The 22,241-nt window shown below is 40.8% G+C and overlaps 1 protein-coding gene across 2 annotated transcripts in view; it reads left to right on the forward strand.

Annotated features, from left to right (window-relative positions):
* Window positions 1-22,241, forward strand: part of LOC140726749 (PC3-like endoprotease variant B) — a 753,656-nt gene that overhangs the window by 64,075 nt on the left and 667,340 nt on the right. For both annotated transcript variants that reach the window (XM_073043532.1, XM_073043531.1), the window contains exon 2: window positions 18,115-18,298. In XM_073043532.1, coding sequence (XP_072899633.1) covers window positions 18,119-18,298 — 180 coding nt within the window. In that variant the 5' untranslated portion in view covers window positions 18,115-18,118. The remainder of the gene's footprint in view (window positions 1-18,114; window positions 18,299-22,241) is intronic.

Here is a 22,241-nt window from a genome sequence, read left to right on the forward strand (position 1 = left end):
TTTTCATGAAAATGACCAATTAAGAAATGATCCAATTGATCATCTGCACTGATATTTTCTAATTGGTAAAAAAGAGAGTAAAATCTCAAATTCCTATGCACATCATTTTCTTTCCTTCTGTATTCACCAAGGCATAATGAGCTTCAACTGATGAAAAAAGAAAATATTAATCTACTCAGTATGGTGATTCTTAAAGTAGAGTTTTCTTGAAGGACCAATTTAGTGACCATTCATTTTAAGGTAAATAACATATCTAATTGAGGTTAAGAAACAATTTCACTTTTTAATGATAAATACGTGAAGAGAAAAACTTCCATTTTAAAATGTCTAGACTGGATGTAATTTCCAGATTTAAGCGAGTAGGCTAGGCCCCATAACATGGTAGCATTTATTATTTTGATTTGCTTTTCAAGTAAGCATTTTCGGACTCAATCTTCCTTTCTTCAATGTCACTCATAAAAATCTTATATGGAAGTTTTAATAAAACGTAACATCAAGTTAGAGATTGGGAAGCTTTTATAAACTAACAGAAGGCAACTAAAAATGCCATAAGGAGAGAAAAGATTAAATATGAATGTGTCTAGCCAATAATAAAAAAGAGGATACCAATATTTTTTGTTCAGATAAATAAAGAGCAGAAGAGAAGTGAAAGTGGATATTGGACTGCTGGAAAATGACATTGGAGAAGTAGTAATGGGAGGTAAAGAAATTATGGTCGTCTTTAGTCTAATCTGCTCTATCAGATTACATGGACTGAAAAGACACAAACTTACAAACTATAGCAGTTCCATTGAGTACAAACCTTCCACCCTCCCAGAGATGACATTTATCCATATACAGCACCTCTATCATAAAGCCACCAACTTCGCTGTTGCTTTCAGTCAGCAAGCTGAACTAACATCATTCCTGCTTAAATGTTGCAATCTGCAGTTGGGTCTTGTATACACTTAGCAGCTTAACATTCTTATTGAAAACTATTGAGTACTTATAAGAGCAGACTGAAAGATCGCACTGATTTGGTGTTCAAAATAGGGGTGATTTATTAAAAACTGGTGCGCATCGGGAGACCAGTCAAAGTTGAACTGCCTGAGCATGAATTTGTTAGAGTTCTTACATTCTCAGTTGATGGGATTATCAGTAAAACTACATTTGAAAAACAGAATGGGGGCAACAGGAAGATTTAATCAAGTAATGGACGAGGTCCTGATTACAGAGTAAAGTGATTGTTCACAGGTCTAACAGTAAATCCATTTTTCTATTACAACAATGGGTGTGCACTATAACCTAATTAACAGACTCCTGAACATTGAACATTATCACTGTTGCATTTCACGTCTCTACTTCTAACCTTCATCTATGGTTCCCTGTTACCACATTAGCACAATCCACACCCCAGTACATGAAGCAGGAGCCTGCACTATTGCCTACAACAGTCCCCCATCTAAACCTTTGGCCTAAGATGGCCAATAGGGCCTAAAGGATAGATCTCAAACAATGGCCTTGTTTGGCTTACTAAATACCAATCCTCTTAACACCAAAACCTTACCTGCCATTGTAGTACGTACATTAAAAGAATAACAATTATTAAAACAATCAGCAGTACAACAACAATAGTATGAGAGATGTCAAATCCAGAGGTGGACTTGTACATTCAGTCCCCAATTCCACTCTCCCAAAAGAAGGGATTCTCTAGAGACACCTGGGCTTCATTGCCATGATCCATTATCCTCTTTGACAATATATCCCATTTCTTAATGACTTCTTTATCCTCTCAGATTATCTTTTCCCAATCAGCAGTGAAGTATGGAATGGGTAGAAAATCTGTGGCTACATACTATACTTCTGCAGTCCTTTGACTGTGTCACCACCATAAACTGTAAACTCCAGTTCCAGTCTCCCTTTTGCAGCTGGTTTAGGGAAGTTCTGTTTTGCAATCATTAATTCAGTTGAAACACCACTGATTGCCACATTATAGCCAGTCAGACTGCATTGCACCCAGCACTATAATATGCCCATGCTGATGTTGTGACGTAGTAGATATTGTTCACCAAAGTATTAACTGACATATGAGCAGGGAACAATTGTCATATGTAACAAAACCACATTCCAACAGGCTTCTTCATACAACCTCCTCTGGACATGCCCTGTGATTTCCTCTTTTGGTGATATTGGTGATAATGGACTTGTTTATCTTGATTGTGTAGGCCTGCTGGTTGCTTAGAGATATACAAGTTCCCTCAGGGTATTTTCCAGCATTATGCACTCTCATAAGAGAGTACATCTGATCGTCACTGTGTTGGGGAATGTGGAGACTGCTACAGCACACAACAAATTCCTCTCATTTTTGCAGCCTCCCAAACCTGATTACCGGTAGTCAAAGTGAGATCTCAAATGTGGCACAAAGTGTCAGCGTCACCCACTCATTCTTTCAGCTGGTTATCTGATCAGGAATCTGTGACCTTCGAACTGCGGAATATTTGTCCTGATTACAGATGAAAGGCAGTATATTTTGTACAGACTGCGGTTTTATCATGACGTTGGGTGTTACTGTTCACTCTATCAATAACCTCATTAGTTATATCCTACAATGGCTGCAATAACTGGATATTTTCCAGATCCGCTTCTGCTCTTTGCTTCCCTGTTCTACTAGTACGTCCCAGGTCACAATAATTTGATTTCAGTATTTATTTCTGTGATATCTAAAATATTGACTGTGGAGACCCAGGCTGAATAACCTGTTCCTAACAACTCTGTCACATCCCTTTTCCTTCTCCGCCTCACTGCTCTAAACTCACAGAGAAACTTGTGTATAGAGTAAATGTTGGAAAAGGTGATTCATAATGTCTCCGCTAAAACTGGGGAGTCATAAAGCGATCAAGATAAAGACTACCTGCATGTGTCTGTAGTTGGGTACTAGATTAATTCTTTCACATGTATCTTTCAATACTAACCCAATACCGCCAGTGTCCCTCTGGCCCTCACTACACTGCGGTGCTGTTGTGGTAACAGGGGATCCCGGAGTGATCGAATCTCAAATGGAGCAGTCTTGTCATGTTACCGTACAAGTTTCATTGCTATGCTCAGTGTGAATGGTTTGATAGCCCTGTGTCTCAGCACGACAAATATAAACATGGGAACTCCTCTCGCACACTCCCACTCTCCACCGGGTGTCCCCCAACCGCTGTGCAGTTTCAAATGTCCGTTTCACAGTACCGCCTACTATCATGTCCCTCATGTTGAAACCAGTACCATTGGGATACCCCACAGCCATTCTTTCTCCATTATTTCCTCCGTTTACAGTTTACTCTCCAGAGACAGCTCAAAAGATTAAATTATTCAAATTCTTCTGAGCATAGTTAGTCAGGTTCCTTGTATACTGTTCCTGTATAAATATGTTTCTATATATAGAAATAAATGATTCCTCCCCAAGGTAACTTTTCAGGTGGGACCAGTATTTCCACTTGGTGTCCACCAGGGTACGTGTTTCTTCTGTCAAGATCACCATTAATGGTCCTATCCATCTGGGTTATAGTCTTGGTTTTGCAGGTACAACTTTAACCATTACCTTACCTCCCACTTCTGGCAGGTTCCCCTTCACTTGGGCATTCTCGTATCCCCAGTCCCACACTCGCTATCAATGACTTCCCCTGTTAGACCATGCAGATGAACATCCAACTCCTGTACAAAATGGGCTAACACTGCAACTCTCCAGTCCTCCCCTGATCACATCCTCTGGTGGTCGCATAGCGACCCTGTCATCAATTCAAAAGGAGCAAGTCCTGGCCCATGAGTAGGGCTCACTCGTAGTTTTGTCAACACTGCTGGTAAGACCCTAGACCAGCTTCCCCCAGCTCCCATTGTGGCCTTTGTTAGGATCCCTTTTAGGGTGTGATTCATTTTCTTAACTATGCTGGAGTTCTGAAGTTGGTCAGTATGGAACGTGAAACTTGTTTGACTCCTAACAGCATGCAAGCCCTCTTGATTGCCTTCTCAATAAACTGTGGCCCCGATCATAATAAAGGCTGGCCAGTACTCCCCACCCGGGTATACCACTTCAGCTAGCACATGGGCTACCTTTCTCGGCAGAGCAATCCCAATGTGGGAATGCTTCCATCCACCAAGTAAAGTGACTGACAAGCACCAAACAATACCATTTACACCTAGACTGGGCTAATGGCCCAGACAAGTCCATCTGAATTTACTCTCATGGACACTTAAGCCGTGACTGATGGCCTAGTCAGATTTTAATTGCTTTTCCTGTGTCACTCTGGGCACATGTTATGCACTGCTGGCAGAATTTAGCAATACTTCTCCTCATTCCTGGCCACCACCAGCAATTTCTAGCTGGGCCCTCATCTAATCCCATCCTATGTATGTGAGTTAAACCATGGTAGCTTCTCAACAAAGTATGTCTGATGCACTCTGGGGCTACCACATGGTCACCTTCTCACCATATCCCATCTTCCTTCTTTTTGCACTGCTTCTGCCTGTTCCCAAATCCACTTTTCCTCTGAAGGCCCTCCCCCTCTTGTATTGCCTTTAAATCTTACTCCTTCGCCTTTCTGATCACCCCTGCCTCTACTAGAACTGGACCAGATACCCCGCAAATGCTTTAGCTGCCTTCAGCACATGCATTTCTCTTTCACTCAGGGGTATCTACCCTTCTGTGCGCCTTAATCTTTATGACTATCACTTCCAGGGGCAGGTTAGCAGCTTCAGTTAATTCCTTCACTGTTTCTTCATGATGTATATGGCCTCCTGACGAGATCACACACCCTCACCTTGCCCAAGCTGCCACATAATCATGTACAACCCCAAATGTGTAACTACTGTCTGTGAAAATGTTCACCCTCTGTCCTTTAACTAATTGAAGGTCTCTGTTGGCATTTTTAGTCCTGCCACTTGTGCCGACCTGTGGCCTGGGAGTTTCCCTCCTGTCATTAAGTTCCCTGCTTAATCCACAACAGGCCAGTCCATTCATGAACTACCATCATGGTACTTCCAAGACCCATCTACTAAAAATGTCAACACACCACTTCTCTCTGACTCCTCAGGCTCTTGCATTTGCTCCATGCACTGATGAGGGGGTCCATCCTGTCCTATCGAACTGGCTGGGTTAACCAAACTATCCTTACTACCTGTACATGTTCGTCAGCAGGTAACATTACTGCCATTCCCATTTGGCTCACTTGTCTTTGGATACTGACCAGAATTTCCCTGCCTCTAGGACAGTGACTGTACTATGTTAAGACTTTTCAACCTATCATAGTAACACATTCCAAAGATCCAATAGCCCAAGTTGCAGCCTCGTGTTTGCATACACCAATGCACTCCCATGGCTACAGGATTATATCTTGAGAATAGGTTGAGTAAATTCAGCCTTTTCTCCTTGGAGCGACTGAGTATGAGTGGTGACCTGATAGAGGTGTATAAGATGATGAGAGGCATTGATCGTGTGGATAGTCAGAGGCTTTTACCCAGGGCTGAAATGGTTGCCACAGTAGGACACAGGTTTAATGTGCTGAGGAGTAGGTACAGAGGAGATATCAGGGTAAGTTTTTTACTCAGAGAGTGGTGAGTGCGTGGAATGGGCTGCCAGCAACGGGGGTGGAGGTGGATACAATAGGGTCTTTTAGGAGACCTTTGGATAGGTACATGGAGCTTAGAAAAATAGAGGGTAAGCCTATGGGTGAGCCTAGTAATTTCTAAGGTAGGGATGTGTTCGGCATAACTTTGTGGGCCGAAGGGCCTGTATGGTGCTGTAAGTTTTCTATGTTTCTATATTTTACAAAGCAATATACTACAGGTCGCAACTTATCACCATGTTCTTGACATTCAACAGCAGTATAAGACTCCCGCTCAAAGCCGGCACAGCATCTAGAGTTTGCTTTCAATCCAGATTGCCTGATCTTACTCTGGTGTCCGTTATGTCTGTTCTTTGCCCTGTTTGCCTTCTCTTCTGAGAGCTTGCAGAGGTTATGTGAACTCAGCAAAATTTTCCACAAAACTGCAACAGTTATTTAGGAGCCTTAAAGTCTGACTGATTCCCTTCATTGTGTACAGGCAGGGATTTTAAGAATTGCTTCTTTATGTTTCTTGTGTATCACTTTCTCATCCTATCTAATCTTGTGTCCCAAATACACTACTTCAGACTATCCAGACTGCACCTTGGAGGGTTATCTTCAGACCTACATTTTTGATCATCTGTGCAGTTCATGAAACTATCCAGATGTGCTTTCTCTCCCGGAGATGCAATTAGAATATCACCCGCATATTATAGAGCACTGCTACTGGCACCCACCAAGGGAACATGGACGATTATTTTAGCCGGATATCATTGGAAAATGCTGGTGCTGTGATGGAAACCCTGAGGCAGCCTTGTCCAGGTATACTGCTATCCCCAGATGGTAAAAGCTAACTTATCCTGACTATAGGGATGTACCAGAATTGACCAAAAATCATTTGCAAAATCTAGCACAGTAAAAATATCCTTTTCCAGCCTCAGGCCATTCAGAATGATAGATAGGTTCACCGCTATAGGATATTCCTGAGTGGCGTATTTGTTCAGTGAGATATAGCCAGTAGGATCTCTCTGGCCAGATCAGGGAATTCTTATGGGAAATGGTTGGTTGGATCACTCCTGGGTGCTGTAGTTTTGTGGCTATCTTTATCACTGCAGCCTCTGTTTCAGGTTTAGTAGGATTCTGTTTATGAGGTGCATAAGATGGGCCTTCTATCTGAGCTGGTGTGACATTAACAAGGCCACAGTTTGTAACTGGCCCACACCCGAAGATATGTTTTGGCAGCAATACACCACACTCACGCCACTGTCCATTCAGCCTCAAGATTGTGAGTTGTGATATATTGTATATAAAACATCGCATTCCCCTTCTACCACCAAGGGCAAGTCTTCATTCCCCAAATGATTTCCCTTGTACCTGCCTTGATTACAGCATCCGGGCATTCCAATAGATCTGTTCCCCAGCTAGTACCTTCATGATTGAACTCAGCAGGTTGGGCAGCATCCGTTGAAAGGAGCAGGCAACCCAACCTGCTGAGTTCATCCAGCTTTTTTGTACGTCTTGATTTGACCACAGCATCTGCAGTGTACTTTGTGTTTACCTTCATGATTGTTGCAAACCCTGATACAGACTATAGTACTCATGTCCTGGGTCTGTTTCGGGATAGGTTCACTTACATGAGCGAGCATAGATCCTCCCCCCACCCACACCACCGCTGTAGTTTTACACGTAATGGGTAAGTCGAGATTTGTTATCAATATTGAGGCTGGAGTGTCAACCAATATAGTGCACTGCTGGCCCCCTAATAGAGCATTGACAAATATTCTAGGGTCCCCACCCTTGTCACCAAGGACAGATACTAGTCATTTCATCAGGAGTCATATTAATTCCTCTCTGAAGACCTGGAAAACTGACTTTGTTGTGCTACCGCTCAAACCAAAGTGGGGATTCTCATCTTGCTGTGTCTACGGCCATCTCGCTTCTCCTCCACCTTTCAACCAACACTGGCCCTGTCTTCCCACAGGAACTTCACTTAACTTGGCCTTTTCCCATGTCATTACAATCCTGGGCTATATGCCCTCTTCTTCCTCAGCTGGTTTGTCCTGTCTTGCATCTGCCACCATGGATGCACATTCTCCTGTCCTTCCCCTCTCTGCTTCTGCTCTCCTTCCCCTCTCTGTTTCTGCTCTCATTCCCTAGTTGATTAAATGTGTGGCCAATGGGTAGCCCCGTTTTCATCATCTGGGTCAGAAGTGGATGATTTTTCAGAAATCGGAGGAAGACATTATCATCCTGTTTAGTGCCACTTAGGTTGCTATGCTGCTCCTATGCTTGATATTTTCACTCAGCATAATCTTCAATTTTCTCTTTTGTATCTTGCTTAATTAAAGTAATCCTGGGCAAATTCATCTGTCCTTTACCTATCCCATCCTTTCCTGCCTCAGTAAAGTGCTCCAGTTTGTCCTCTGGAAATGTGCTTCTGCCTTTATGCCAATTTTAATATTGGATATGGTCGGGAAACGTAGTCCAGACCTGCCTGGATAATTTAGCCTTTAAAAAGATGTGTATATCATCAAGAGTCAGATGGTGAGCCTCACTTACTTCTTCAACCTTTTGCCAGAAAAGCACATTGTCATCATTATACTTGATAGGTGGTAATTAAAACCATAAAACTATAAATCTCAGGAGCAGAATTAGGCCAGACGGCCTATCGAGTCTGCTCCACCATTCTATTATGACTGATTTAATTATTCCCTTTAATCCCATTCTCCTGCCTCTCCCCCCAATAACCTTTGATGCCTTGATTAATCAAGAATTTTTCAACCTCCACCTTCAATAAACCCAATGAACTGGCCTGCACAGCTGTCCATGGCAGTGAATTCCACCAATTCACCACCCTCTGGCTAAAGAAATTTTTCTTCATTTCTGCTCTGAGGCTGTGCTCTCTGATCATAGACTCCCCCATTAAAGGAAACATCCTCTCCACATCCAATATTCAATAGGTTTCAGTGAGATCTCTCCTCATTCTTCTAAACTCCAGTCACTATCAAGCCAGAGCCATCAAACGCTCCTCATACATTAAACCTTTCATTCCTGGGCTCATTCTCGTTAACCTCCTCTGGACTCTCTCCAATTCCAAGCACATCTTTCTTGGGTAAGAGGCCCAAAACTGCTCACAATACTCCATACAGTCTGATTAATTCCTTATAAATCCTCAGAATTTAGAGAATCCTACATGAGGACTCCCAAGTCCCTTTGCACCTCTGATTTTTTAAATTTTCTCCCCATTTAGAAAATAGTCCACACCTTTATTCCTTCTGCCAAAGTCCATGACCATGCACTTCATTACAAATATACTCCATCTGCCAATTCCTCGCGCATTCCCCCAATCTGCCTGTCTTCTGCAGACACCCTGCTTCTTCAGTACACCTACCCCTCACCTATCTTTGTATCGTCTGCAAACTTGACCACAAAGCCATTAATTTCTTCATCCAAATCATTTGACATATAATGCTGCTAAATTCATTTAGCAACATCTGGTCCTCTGTTGCTGCAAAAGGTTCGTCCACCCTGGATTTAGTAGCACTGTTCCCTACAGTCTTCCAGATGACCCAGAGTCACGCTAGTTCCGAGGCATCCGCTGCTGCCTTGTCTGAGGGTGGAAGTTGTGAATCTTTATTAAAAGTCCCACAATCATCAGTTGCTTCAGCCTAATCATCCCAATCTACATCATGTTCTGGGAGTGCATGTTCGGGATTACACTATCTACCATTTGCCCCAGGATTGGGGGCTCTGAGCTTGTTTGGTGATCACTACTTTATGGTGATTGCACGATAATGATGTTATTGTTACAATGGTCTTTTTATATTGGTCCTTCTCCACCAAGCAATCTCTTCAGGATTGTTGTCTCTCTGTTGTAACCTTCCTTACCATTCTTGGTGTCAACTCATGATTATAGTGTGCTACTGTTTGTATGAGGGATCCTTCTGATTCCCACACTACTTCCATGGTTTCCTCAGGCTTCCTTTTGGCCACGCTCTACACTGTCTGCAATTCTGGCTCCCTAAACCTATGTCTCAAATAAAGCTGGTTAGTCAATTGATTTCCCAAATAAATTGCAATCTGTAACCACCCAGACTCCACCCATCCGGAGTGGATACGATGTCTGCACACCGTAACTGTGTCTCCAATTCCAGCTCCCCGAGCTTATTTCTCAAATCAAGTTGGTTAGGCAACCAATTTACCAAATCAATTATAACCACCAGTTGCCCAGACAGCCCAATCCCCTGTTCTCTGACACCAAACTTCACCTTCCAAGGTCTCTTCTTTACCACAATTTATAGTTGCCGTTTACCATGGGGTTATCCCCTAACATGCTCACCTAGTCAGGAGCCTCATTGTCAGTTGCGATCCAGTGGAGTAGCCTGCTCATCAGTTGTAGGAGCAAACTGAAAGATCACACAGAGTTGGGGTTTGAAATAACAGGTAAGTTTTAAAAAACTGATATGCATCAGGAGACCAGTCAAAGCTGATCTACCTGAGCATGAATTTAGTAGATCTTTACATTCTCATTAGATGAGTTTACCAGCAAAGCTACATTTTGATAACAGAATGGCATCTACAGGAAGACTTAATCAAGTAATGGATTAGGTCCTGATTACAGAGTAAAATGATTCTCCACAGGTCCACAGTGAACCTAGTTTTCTATTACAAAAATAAGTGCACTCTATAACACAATTAACGAAACTCCTGAACGTCGGACATCATCCCTGTTGTATTCCCTGTCTCTTCTTCTGAGCTTTGTCTGTGGTTCCCTGCTACTGCATTAGCACAATCCACATCCCTACTCACTAATCACTAGCCCTCACATTCTTTCATCTATAACACTCCTCCCCTGCATTGCACCATCGACATTCCAGCCACTTAGATAACACAGAGGTGGGGTACTAGCAGAGCTAAAAGTCCATGAGAAACAGAACACATTGGAACGTAGAAGATGGACAGTCAACTTTTATGTGCAATGTGGCATGATGTTTTCTAAATGTGATTTGGAATCTCTTGCTTTTGCGATGGGTCGCACGCCTGCATTGAATTTTAGCAGAGACTGTGATAGTCAGAGGAGGAGATGCCCAAGTGCTGTGAACGAGGAAATTAACAATATATTTATTGCTATTGTACTCAACTACACTGAAAACTCAAGCAGAAAAGAAAGTAATGAAGTGGAAAATTCTAGAATTTGAAACAAATCACTTTATTTAGTATATTCCATTCCGTGTACACAGTATGGTGTCCTCTACATTTTCAAGTTCAAGTTGAAGTTTATTGTCATTTAACTGTACACATATATACCACCAAACAAGACAAAGTTCCTCTGGACCAAGGTGCCCAACGCAGTACGTGAACTCCACACATAATGCATAAAGTAAAATTACCACCAATAAATTAACAAATAACAAGGTGCATGTATGATACAAGTTAAAACGTAAACAGTAAAATGCTATTGGTTCTTTATTCATGATAATACCTGGATGGTGTCAGGGAGTTCAGTTGTCTTACGTCTTGGGGAAAGTAGCTGCTTCCCATCCTAACAGACTTGTCCTAATGCTATGGTATGTACTGCATGATGGTCGGGTGTTATAACACATAGTGGGTATTTTTGTAGAGTGCCTGCACTCATTTGGCAAGAGTGACCCTAAGCTTTTGGTTGTCTGCCATTTTAATTCACCACTCCACTCCCACTTTGACATCACCCCATACTGTTAGAACAAACCCATGTAAGCTTATGAAGCAACACTTTTCTTCTTGGCTGGACACATTGCAGTCTACAAGGTACATTATTGAATTTTCTAATTTCAGATAACTTGCCCTGTCTTTCTGATTACATTCAGACTGGCCATTTGTAGTTGCCATACCTCTCTATTCTATGCCAATGCAAGAGACTGCTACTACTGGAATCTAGACTGAAAAACAAACCCCTCGTCTATTGCATTCAGTCCTCCCAATATGGCCCCTCCTACTTTGGTGAGATCAACATGGACTGAACAACTGTTTTGTGGAAGACCTGCAACAGCCATCTTGGGTGTCTACATGCACTTTGTTTCAACTCCTCCTCCCACTCTGTCACTCACTCTGTCCTCCATCTTCTCCACTGCCACTGTGAGGCTAAACATCTCAAATGCCATTTGAGTAGTCTACAACTCAATGGCATGAACAATTAATTTTCTAGTTTCAGGTTACCCATACCCCCATGTTCCTTTCACACTCCAATGTCCCTCCTTTCTTTCCCCACTCTATTATCTAGATTCATTATCTCCTCCCACCTGGTTTTGCATGATAGAGTCATAGAGAACTACAGCACAGAAACAAGCCCTTTAGCCCATCTAGTTCATGGAGAATTTGTTATTCTACCTGGTCCCATCTGGGACATAACTTTCAATACCCCTCCCATCAATGACCTTTTGCAAACTTCTGTTAAATATTGAAATCAAACTTGCATCCACCTCTTCTGTCGGAAACTTGCTTCACACTCTCACCACCCTCTAAGGGAAGTTCTCAATCAGATTCAAATTAATTATTTCACCTTTCACCCTTAACCTATTTTCCTCTAATTCTAGTCTCAGCTCAACTCAGGAGAAAACCACACACAAAATGTTGGAGGAACTCAGCAGGTTAGGCAGCATATTTGGGGAGAAATAAGCAGTCAATATTGTAGACAGCCTTTCCCTATAATTCAAGTCCTCAAGTCCTGGCAACATCTACATACATTTTCTCTGGACTCTTTCAATGATATCTTTCCTGTAGGTGGGTGAACAGAAATGCAAACAATACTCCAAATTAGGTCTCACCAACTTCTTATTCAACTTCAACATAACATCCCAACTCCTGTACTAAATACACTGATTAAGGAAGGCCGGTGTTCCAAAAGCTCTCCTTGCAAACTGAGATGCCACTTTCAAGGAATTACGGATTTGTATTCTTAGATTCCTCTGTTCTATCACATTCAGAATCAGAATTAGGCTTAATATCACTGGCAGATGTCATGAAATTTGTTGTTTCGTGGCAGTAGTACATCATCAACTATAAATTACATGATCAACATATAATACATGATCAACTATAAATTACAATAAATAGTATCTATAAGAGAATAATTAAATAAGTTGTGCAGAAAAAATTGCTGAGATAGTGTTCATGGATTCATTGTCCTTTCAGGAATCCAGTGGGGTAGGGGAGGAAGCTGCTCCTGAAATGTTCAGAGTGTCTTCAGGCTCTTTACCACCTACATTTTGGCCAGAATGTCCAAGAAGTGGCAAATCAGCATACTGGCCATCTACTCTGCCCCAATTTTCTTTACTGCATGACTTTCTTCACATGATTTGCTGGCTTATGTTACACATTATTTTTATAATTCAGAAAATATTTAGTGTAAAGCTTAGTTGACATTTGAAGTGATAGGGAAGTAGTCAATGGGAAGCCTGCAACTTATGATAGTTCAGTCTCCACACATAGGGTTGCAGTGATCACTCTCACAGATTTGATGGTAACTTCAAGATAATTGCCTGTAAGAAGAGGACTTATAAAGTATCAAAAATTCAAATTATTTTTATTACCAATGTATGTATGCAATATACAAGCTTGAGATTCGTCTTCTCCACATACAGCCCCGAAACAAAGAAAAACAATGGAACACATGCAAAGAAAAACCTCAAATGCAAAAAAAACAAAGCATTCAAATGGCAACAAAAAAAGCAAAAAAACATAGAATATAGAACACAAGATCAAAAAGAGTCCAGGCATTTCCGTTTAGCTCAGAGTCCATTATCTGCAAGCCACCCCGATTCAAAATCACACTAAATAGCAAGAAAAAAGATCAGAAACAAGAAACACATCATAACATGAACTACAGAGTCCAATCTACAAACCATGAGAGAGAGAGAGAGAGAGAGAGAGAGAGAGAGAGAGAGAGAGAGAGAGAGAGAGAGAGAGAGAGAGAGAGAGAGAGAGAGAGAGAGAGAGAGAGAGGGAGAGAGAGTGTGTCACACACAGATACTTTCCTCTGGCAGCAGTGAGTGAGAGGCTGGAAGATGGTGCTGAGCACCTGCTCACCTTCTGCACTTGCCTTGATGATCAACCACTGACACCGGTGTCCTTGACCTGTTCATGTGATGGACATTCACCTTCCAGGCCCAAGGGGCTTCTTATGAACCTCAGCTTTCTAGCACAGCAGCATGGCCTTTCCCAAGGGTCAGAGTTGTTTTAAACTTTTAACTAATATATCTTGCTCAGCTGCTTGTTGTAAACAAGTAAACAGTGAAGCCTTGTTGGCCCATCAATATAAGACAATGGGGTTATGTTAACTGGCCTGTTTCAAACCATATGGCACTGGCAAAATTATTTGCATCATTGTGACTGAATTCAAAGAAACTTGCAGACCAGAATGATTTTGTCATTTAGCACTTGTGATACTGTCATACGTACTATTGATATAGCTAGAGATGGAATGTTTGTATACTCAGAGAGTCAGCCCTCACAGCATTAATTTTGGGTGTCTGGGATCTCTGACTTCAGAAGCTTTACATTGTCCCAGTAGAGATATGAGAAAAACATCACATGAAGGTAATGTCAATTTGCAGCAAAACAATATAAACTGGGGATTACATGTAAAGACTAAAAGAACTGGAACTCGTTCCTCAATTTTTGGTTTCTGTGATGGATGAGTCATTCATCTGCAACTTGTGAGAATGTTCTTTTAGTTCATAAGAAATGTACCTATATTTGGAAATCCCCTGTAGTTTTAAAATTTTTTGTAATTTGGTTATTGTGGTGAACTACATATACCTGTCTGGACACGCCCCCCTGCTGACTGCTCCTGTGGCTCCTCCCACAGAACCCGGTATAAAGGTGATTGGAGGCACTGCTCCTCCCTCAGTCTCCAGGATGTTGTGTGATGGTCACTTGCTGCTTGTTCTTTCTTCCAGCCAATAAAAGCCTACCTTAAACCACGTCTCAGAGTTATTGATGGTGCATCAATTATCTTTTTTAAATCAGAAATCCACTGTGAGCTTTAAATGTGTGTTAAGAACTATTTGTCTAAATTTAAATGTTTACCATTAAAAAGTAAAATAAACTGTATTTAAACTACTTGGTTACTGGGTATCTCTTCAAAGTTCAAAGTAAATTTATCATCAAAATACATATACATCACCATATTCAGCTCTGGGATGCATTTTCATGCCAGCATTCACAGTAAATACAAAGCAACACAGTAGAATCAATGAAACACTGCACATAACAAGACAAACAACTAATGTGAAAAAGACAACAAACTGTGCAAATACAAAAAGATAAAAGAAAATTGAAAAAACAAAAATAAGAAATCAGCAATAAATATTGAGACTTGAGAGGAAGTGTTCCTGAAAGTGAGTCTATACATTGTGGGAACATTTCAGTGAGTCCATAGGTTGTGGGGTGATGAAGCTGAGTGAAGATTTCAGCTCTGGTTTAACAGCCTGATGGTTGAGGAATGATAAATTTCCTGAATCTGGTAGTGTGGGTCCTGAGGCTCCTGTACCTCCTTCCTGATGGTAGCAGCAAGAAGAGAAGAGAATGGTGGAAGTCCTTGATGGATCGTGCTTTCCTGGGGTAGGGCACAATGTAGATGTGCTCAATGGTGGAGAGGGCTTTACCCATGTATTCATTACTTATTGTAGGTTCTTCCTTTCAAGGGCATCGGTGGTTCCATAGCAGGTCATGATGCATCCAGTTAATACTCTCCACCATACATCTAATAGAAATTTGTCAAAGTTTTAGATGGCATACCGAATCTTCACAAACTCCTAAGGAAATAGAGGTGCTGCTGTGCTTTCTTTCTAATTGCACTTACATACTGGGCCCAGGATTGGTCCTCTGAAATAATAACATCAAGGGATTTAAAGTTGCTGACCATCTCCACCTCTGATCCCCCATTGAGAATAGACTCGTGGACCTTGGTTTCTTCCTCCTTTAATCAATAATCAGATCCTTGGTCTTGCTGACATTGAGTGAACGGTTGTTGTTGTGGCACCATTCAGCCAGGTTTTCAGTCTCCCTCCTACATGCTGTTTCGGCAAATGGCAGTGGTGTTGTCAGCCAACTTATATATGGTATTGGAGCTGTGCTTAGCCTCAAAGTCATAAGTATAAGGTGAGTAAGGCAGAGGGCTAAACACGCAGCTTATTGTGCACCTATGCTGCTGGTAATTGTGGAGGTGTTGGTAGGGAGGGGGGACCCACCACTCGGGTAGTAGGTATTGGCAGCTTTATCTTGCTGGAGAGACTAGATAGGGAAGTAAACTGGTCTTTAAAGATTAGGTTGATAAAGTATAACCTCCCTAGAGTGAGGGTACCTGTAGAAACTGATTTTGGATAGGACATATTCTCCTTTTGGGTATATGACTTTGTAGACCGTGAATCCAAAACCATCATATTTTGAGTCAGCAAATGAAGGTGCAGAAGATGATAAATCTCCATGAGGAAGGTTCACTGAATCTCAGAAGTGCTACAGAGGGAAACAGCCGGGATTTGGATCGATATGTGATTCCATTTCCTCCTCTAAGTATGCCCTGTTCTCCACACACTTGAGCACTTCTTAACTTGTGAGGAATCTCTCATGAAAGCTCTCTGTATTAGAAGTGAAAACATCTAGTAATACAACTAATCGTGGGAACATATTGTTTGTATAGAAGCCTTGAAACAGACAAATAGACCTTCTCCTGCCACTCCTGTAAAAAATGTCCAAAACCACCAGATGTTTAGAGTAATGCAGCATGGATACAGTCCTTTCATCCCAACACGCCCATACTGACCACAGTGCCCACCCACCTCCCAGATTCCTGAGTTTAGCCCATATCTATTTAAATCTTCCTGCTCCATATACCTATTCAAGTGCTTCTAAAATGATAATATTGATAGTATTGCCACAATCACTTCCTCAGGTAGCTGATACCTTATATTCACCACTCTCTGGGTAAAAAAAGTTGCCTCTCAGGCATAAAAACATAAAACTTAGAAATCTACAGCACATTACAGACCCTTTGGCCCACAGTGTTGTGCCAACCATGCAATCTACTCTAGGAACTGCCTAGAGTTTCCCTATCATATAGCCCTCTATTTTTCTAAGCTCCATGTACCTATCTGAGGGTCTCTTAAAAGACCCTATTGTATCCACTTCTACTACTGTCATAGGCAGTGTATTCCAAGTACCCACCACTCTCTGTGTGAAAGACTGACCTCAAACACCCCCCTTGTACCTACTTCCAAGCACCTTAGAACTATGCCCCTTCGTGTTAGCCATTTCAGCCCCGGGAAAAAAAAAACCTCTTGCTATCCACATGGTCGATGCCTCTCATCATCTTATACACCTCTATCAGATCATCCTCTGTTGTCCAAGGAGAAAAGGCCAAGTTCCGTCAGCCTATTCTCATAAGGCATGCTCTCCAATCCAGGCAACATCCTTGTAAATCTCCTCTGCACTCTCGCTATAGTGTCCACATCTTTCTTGTAGTGAGGTGACCAGAACTGAATACAGTGCTCCAAGTGGGGCCTAACTAAGGTCTTATATAGTTTTAACATTACCTCATGGCTCTTAAACTCAATCCCACAGTTGATGAAAGCCATCACACCACCCGCCTTCTTAACATCACTGTCAACCTGCGCAGCGGTTTTGAGTGCCCTATGGACACAGATCCCAAGATCTAGCTGATCCTCCACACTGCCAAGAGTCTTACCATTAATATATTGTATTCTGTCTTCAAATTTGACCTACTGAAGGTTCCTTTTAAGTCTTTCCCCTCTCACCCTAGACCAGGGATTCCCAGCCTTTTTAATGCCATGGACCAATGCCATTAAGCAAGAGGTCCATGGACCCCAGGTTGGGAACCCCTGCCCTTTATTTATAGGATTAGAGAAAAAACTGACCAGCAATTAAGTAATGACAACTTAAGGCTGAAGAGTATCCAGACTTTCAAGGGTAAAAGAAGGCAAGAGCAGGAGCACCGGACTTCAATTTGACAGTTCCAATTTTGGTTTTGCACTCTCAATTACCCCACATTAGATTCCTACTCTGTTTACTTCTGGCAGGAATTCACTACACCTGTGCGTATGCTTCTGCCAGTAAGTGCATATCACCCCCACAGGTGTGTGCATCGCAGGTGCCATTTTGGAGGTCTAGCTGGAAGCACAGCATGGGCACCAAGGATCCAGGTTTTGTGCCCAAAGCAGCAGAGTGAATGTGTCGCTTCAACTTGTGTCTCAAATTTTACCATGAATGTACTGCAGCCTTTTAAATTCCTGGACTGAATTTTTATATGGTAAAGTTGTATCCTTAAAGTCCATCTTTTGAGATAACTTTGCTTTCTACTAGGCATACTTGTAAATACAACCTTTATTAAATAATAAAACCACGAACAAGTCAAGACTAGTTGTTAAATGCAACTTTAAGTACATAAGTATATTATATTGTCTGCTGATGATTAAATTCCTGCCACCAACATCAGAGCCGGAAGGGTTTACGTGTGATAATTATTGTCTGATTCTTTTCCTATTTTCACGTTTAGATTCATGGCCTTTCGAAAGCTGGTCCAGCTATCATTTTGCTTCTGCTTCCTGCAAAGTGTATTAGTAACCACTAGGGGGAAGGAGACTGCTAGTCCTCTCAACTACTACACCATAGAGATTGACGAGGGAGAGGACACAGCCAGGGACGTGGCTAAAAGGAATGGCTTAGACTACATACTACCGGTCAGTGCAACTGTTTTAAATATTGTATAGCACTTAAATATATTTTAAATGAAATTTTCAATGCTCTTGTGATATTTATTTGCATAAAGCAATGTATTTCCTACAGCCAGAGTCACTGCTGTTAAAAGTATCATTGAGGATAAAGAATGATACTTCCACTGTTCAGGCTATTAAACAAAAATAGTGAATTGCAAGTTGTCAGATAATTTTTGCATGCCTTCATTTTTCTTTGACCTAACACACTATATTTCAATAATTTAATTAATATCCTTGAAAAATATTTTTTTCTGCTTAATTGAATGTGCATGGAGTTTGAGATTAATTCCTATTAAAAAAGAGGATAGCTATGAAGCCAGTTTTGTTAATCCCCATGAAGATGAATGCAAGGTGTTCCTTTTAGTGATTGGAGAGACGGTGGCAACTATTGAGATGCAGCACTTCAAGCTTTATATTTCCAAAGCACAGTTCCTCAATACAGTGAAACAGCTGCCTCATTTATTTTCTGCCCTATTATTTTAAGAAGTCGAAACAATGAATGAGAAAAGGTGAAACATGCATATTGAATGTGTTTGCTTCTTTGATTTCTTTTGCATTTTTGCTAAATAGTGAATGCACAAGCATATGAGATGTGTTTTTATATAAGTTACCTTTTGTCATTTCCTCTATTTTATATTTTCCCTTTGTATGGACGATATTAGGAATCTCAAAGAATATTAGTTTTGGAAATAAAGGTTTAAAATCATGTGAACAACCAAATATCAACCCGATATAAATAGAGACGTTTTAGGCATTTTATGATTCAGGCTTAAATTACTTAGCCTGTTTTGCATGTAGAGAACAGATAATATAAAATGACTTTCTATGTGTTTTTATTTTTCATTTAAGGCAAAAGATGCCATACATAGTTAACCTTCTTGGACATTGCAAGTTCAACCTGTGTTGGTTATTTGACTGAGCTTGTCATTTCTGCTCCCAGAAGGTTAACATGCTAAAAAAAATCTCGCTGCAAGCTGGTAGGAATGACTCTTTGTGTTGCTAATTATCCCACTGCATAATTATTAATATCATGAGTGGGAACAGGAAACAAGCAGACACCAAATAGTTGAGAATCCTATGATTCTGGCAGGAAGCTAGCCTGCATTAATAAAATGTGCCTGTGCCATTATCACAGTAGATAGAAGTGTTCCTTGTTAAGGATCATTTATTAACTGAGATCATCTTTTAGTTTGCCTTGGGGTAATGACTAATGTCAATGGCAAATTTCACAGTTGTCTAGAGAAATGAATTAAATTTACAATAAAAAGCCCTTTGGCTTGTTGTACATGTTCATTTATTGGAGTAGTTGAACTAGAAGAACAGTAAGGCAACCAAGAACATGGGCTTAATTTTTGTTATGTATAATAGCGACCTTTCAGCTCTGTATTGGAAGTTACATATTATGAGCCAGAGAATGGAATTTGAAGCATGAGCTATTAGTGGCTTCAGGTGAGGAGACCCAGAGAAATGTAGAATGCTGTTCTTTGGTAATGTGTTCTGTGGCAAGTGTTGCAGCTCTGAAGCAACAGGACTCTTGATTCTTATTAAATCATACCACGAACTCTGATTTAATTTTATTAAAATCTAAAAACACTCGAATGATCTGTAGTAAAACACAGATCAGTTGTATATTTGAGGATAATGCAGAATTTAGCTAATCAAGCAATATGTTTTGAAGAATTATCATGTTACAAATTCTGATAAAATAACTGTGTTTGAAAATCTTTGCTGAAGTTATTCCTTAAAGAAGTTTAATTTTCTGAAGCATGCAGTTGTATAGACAGTAAAAGTAGAATGAGTGAATACATTTTCACAACTCTATTTCACTTAATTACCAAATACTTTTGCATTTATTTTGAAACGCATTTAGTTTCTCATTCATTTTTTAATGATTACAATGACTAGCTGCCAGAAGTATAGTTTAGATATCTGGATTTAGTCACACATTCTACAGTAATTCTGAATGAACAATACACAAAACAGTCTGAGGGTTTAATTGGATGGTACTTAGATCATGCAATATGATCCCCTTTTGATCAGAAATACACAAAATTTGTTCTGCAATCTCAGATATGGCTTCAGCAAGCAGTGTCCAGAAAACTTAGAAAACTTGTTTTTTTCATGACAAACATGCTGGAAATTATTCTATTGAAACTAGCTGGAAGACATGGTTTATTCAAGCAGGCAGCTTGCTTCTTCTAGAGTTGCTACGAAGGCTTTGATTGTGTGGCAGAGAGTGGCCCACTTCCCATAAATGGACTCCTGGATCAGTGATACAGGCAAACAATGCAATTGGCATAGGGAGGAAGATTCAAATCAGACTCTAAAGGTCTTGATACAAAGAAACAACATGATTATAGATCTCACATGGATGATCAAAATTCATGAAAATATCATTAGATCCCATTAACCACCAAATGCACCATTAGCCTTATAAGCTGCTGCTATTGTCCAGCTATTAGCAATCTATGCCAATAAGGACCCCAATATCTTATCTAAGCATCTTACATTATTTACTACTTCAGCAACCTGGCAATCATGTCTATTTCTGCTAGCTATCCTACTATAGTAGAAACATCAGCAGACTCAGTGCATGTCCTAAATTAATAATAACAGGTTTCTTTCCTTTTGAAAGTGAAGTCAGCACAACTGATACAGAAATCCAGCAGGAGCCAGACCAATCTATTGGTTCACCTTGGTGAAGAACAAAATATGATGTTTTAATTGGGCGGCCAGCATAGGGAGGATTGTGGGTGATCCTTACCCATATTTAGTATTTCTTCTCAGATCCATTTCAAGTTATGTCAAGTTGAGTTTATTGACCTGTGTACAAGTCCATCTAAGGTACAGGTGCAATGGAAAACCTATTTGCAGTGGCATCACAGATGCATTGGTTCAGACAACATACAGTGGCCACTTTATGAAGTAGCTCTTGTATTGAATAAAGTGGCAAATGGTGTATGTTTGTGGTCTTCTGTTGCTGTAGCCCATATCAAGGTTTGACATGTTGTGCATTCAAGAATGCTTTTCTGCGCACCACTATTGTAACACATGGTTATTTGAGTTACTGTCACCTTCCTGTCAGCTTGAACCAGTCTGGCCATTCTCCGCTGACCTCCTTCATTAATAAGACATTTTCACCCACAGGATTGCTGCTCAGTGGATGTTTTATTTTTCTTTCTCACACCATTCTCTGTAAATCTAGAGACTGTTGTGTGTGAAAATCTCACAAGATAAGCAGCTTCTGAGATACTCAAACCACCCCAGCTAGCAACAACAACATTTCTTTCCAATTCTGATGTTTGTTCAGAATAAAAACTGAAGCTCTTGACCATGTCTGCATGTTTTTATTGATTAGCTGGTTAGATATTTGTATTAATGAACAGGTGTACAGGTGTACCTAACAAAGTGGCCACTGAGTGTACATTATTCATAAATGATACAAGACAGTAAAGAGAGAGAGAGAAGAAAAAAGATTATGCAAAAACAAGACCTCAGTGCAAAGAAAAGACAGTTGGAGACAAATCTGTGCAAGAGGTGGACCGTTGTGTGAAGTAGGTTTAGATTGTGCAGGTCAGTTCATGAATCAGATGGTTTTTGTAAATTAACTGTCCCTAAACCTGGTGATATGGGAATTGAGACTTCTGTACCTCTTGCCTGACAGTAGCAGGAAAGAGAGCCAGATAGTGGAAATCCTTTACCTTCTTGAAGCTGTGCTTCCTTTAGATGCTGTTAATGATCGAGAAGGGAATGGGATTGTGCCCATGTTCCAATTCCTTCTGCTCCACATGATTCAGAAACCATGTCTCTCTACTTGGCAATAATAATTTTGGTGTACTGGACTTTAAGTGATGGCTGATTAATGTGCACAGTGAAAGTGTTGTTACATTGACAGACCTGCCTGGAA

This window comes from Hemitrygon akajei, chromosome 4 (assembly GCF_048418815.1).
Source record: "Hemitrygon akajei chromosome 4, sHemAka1.3, whole genome shotgun sequence".
NCBI classification, from domain to species: Eukaryota; Metazoa; Chordata; class Chondrichthyes; order Myliobatiformes; family Dasyatidae; genus Hemitrygon; species Hemitrygon akajei.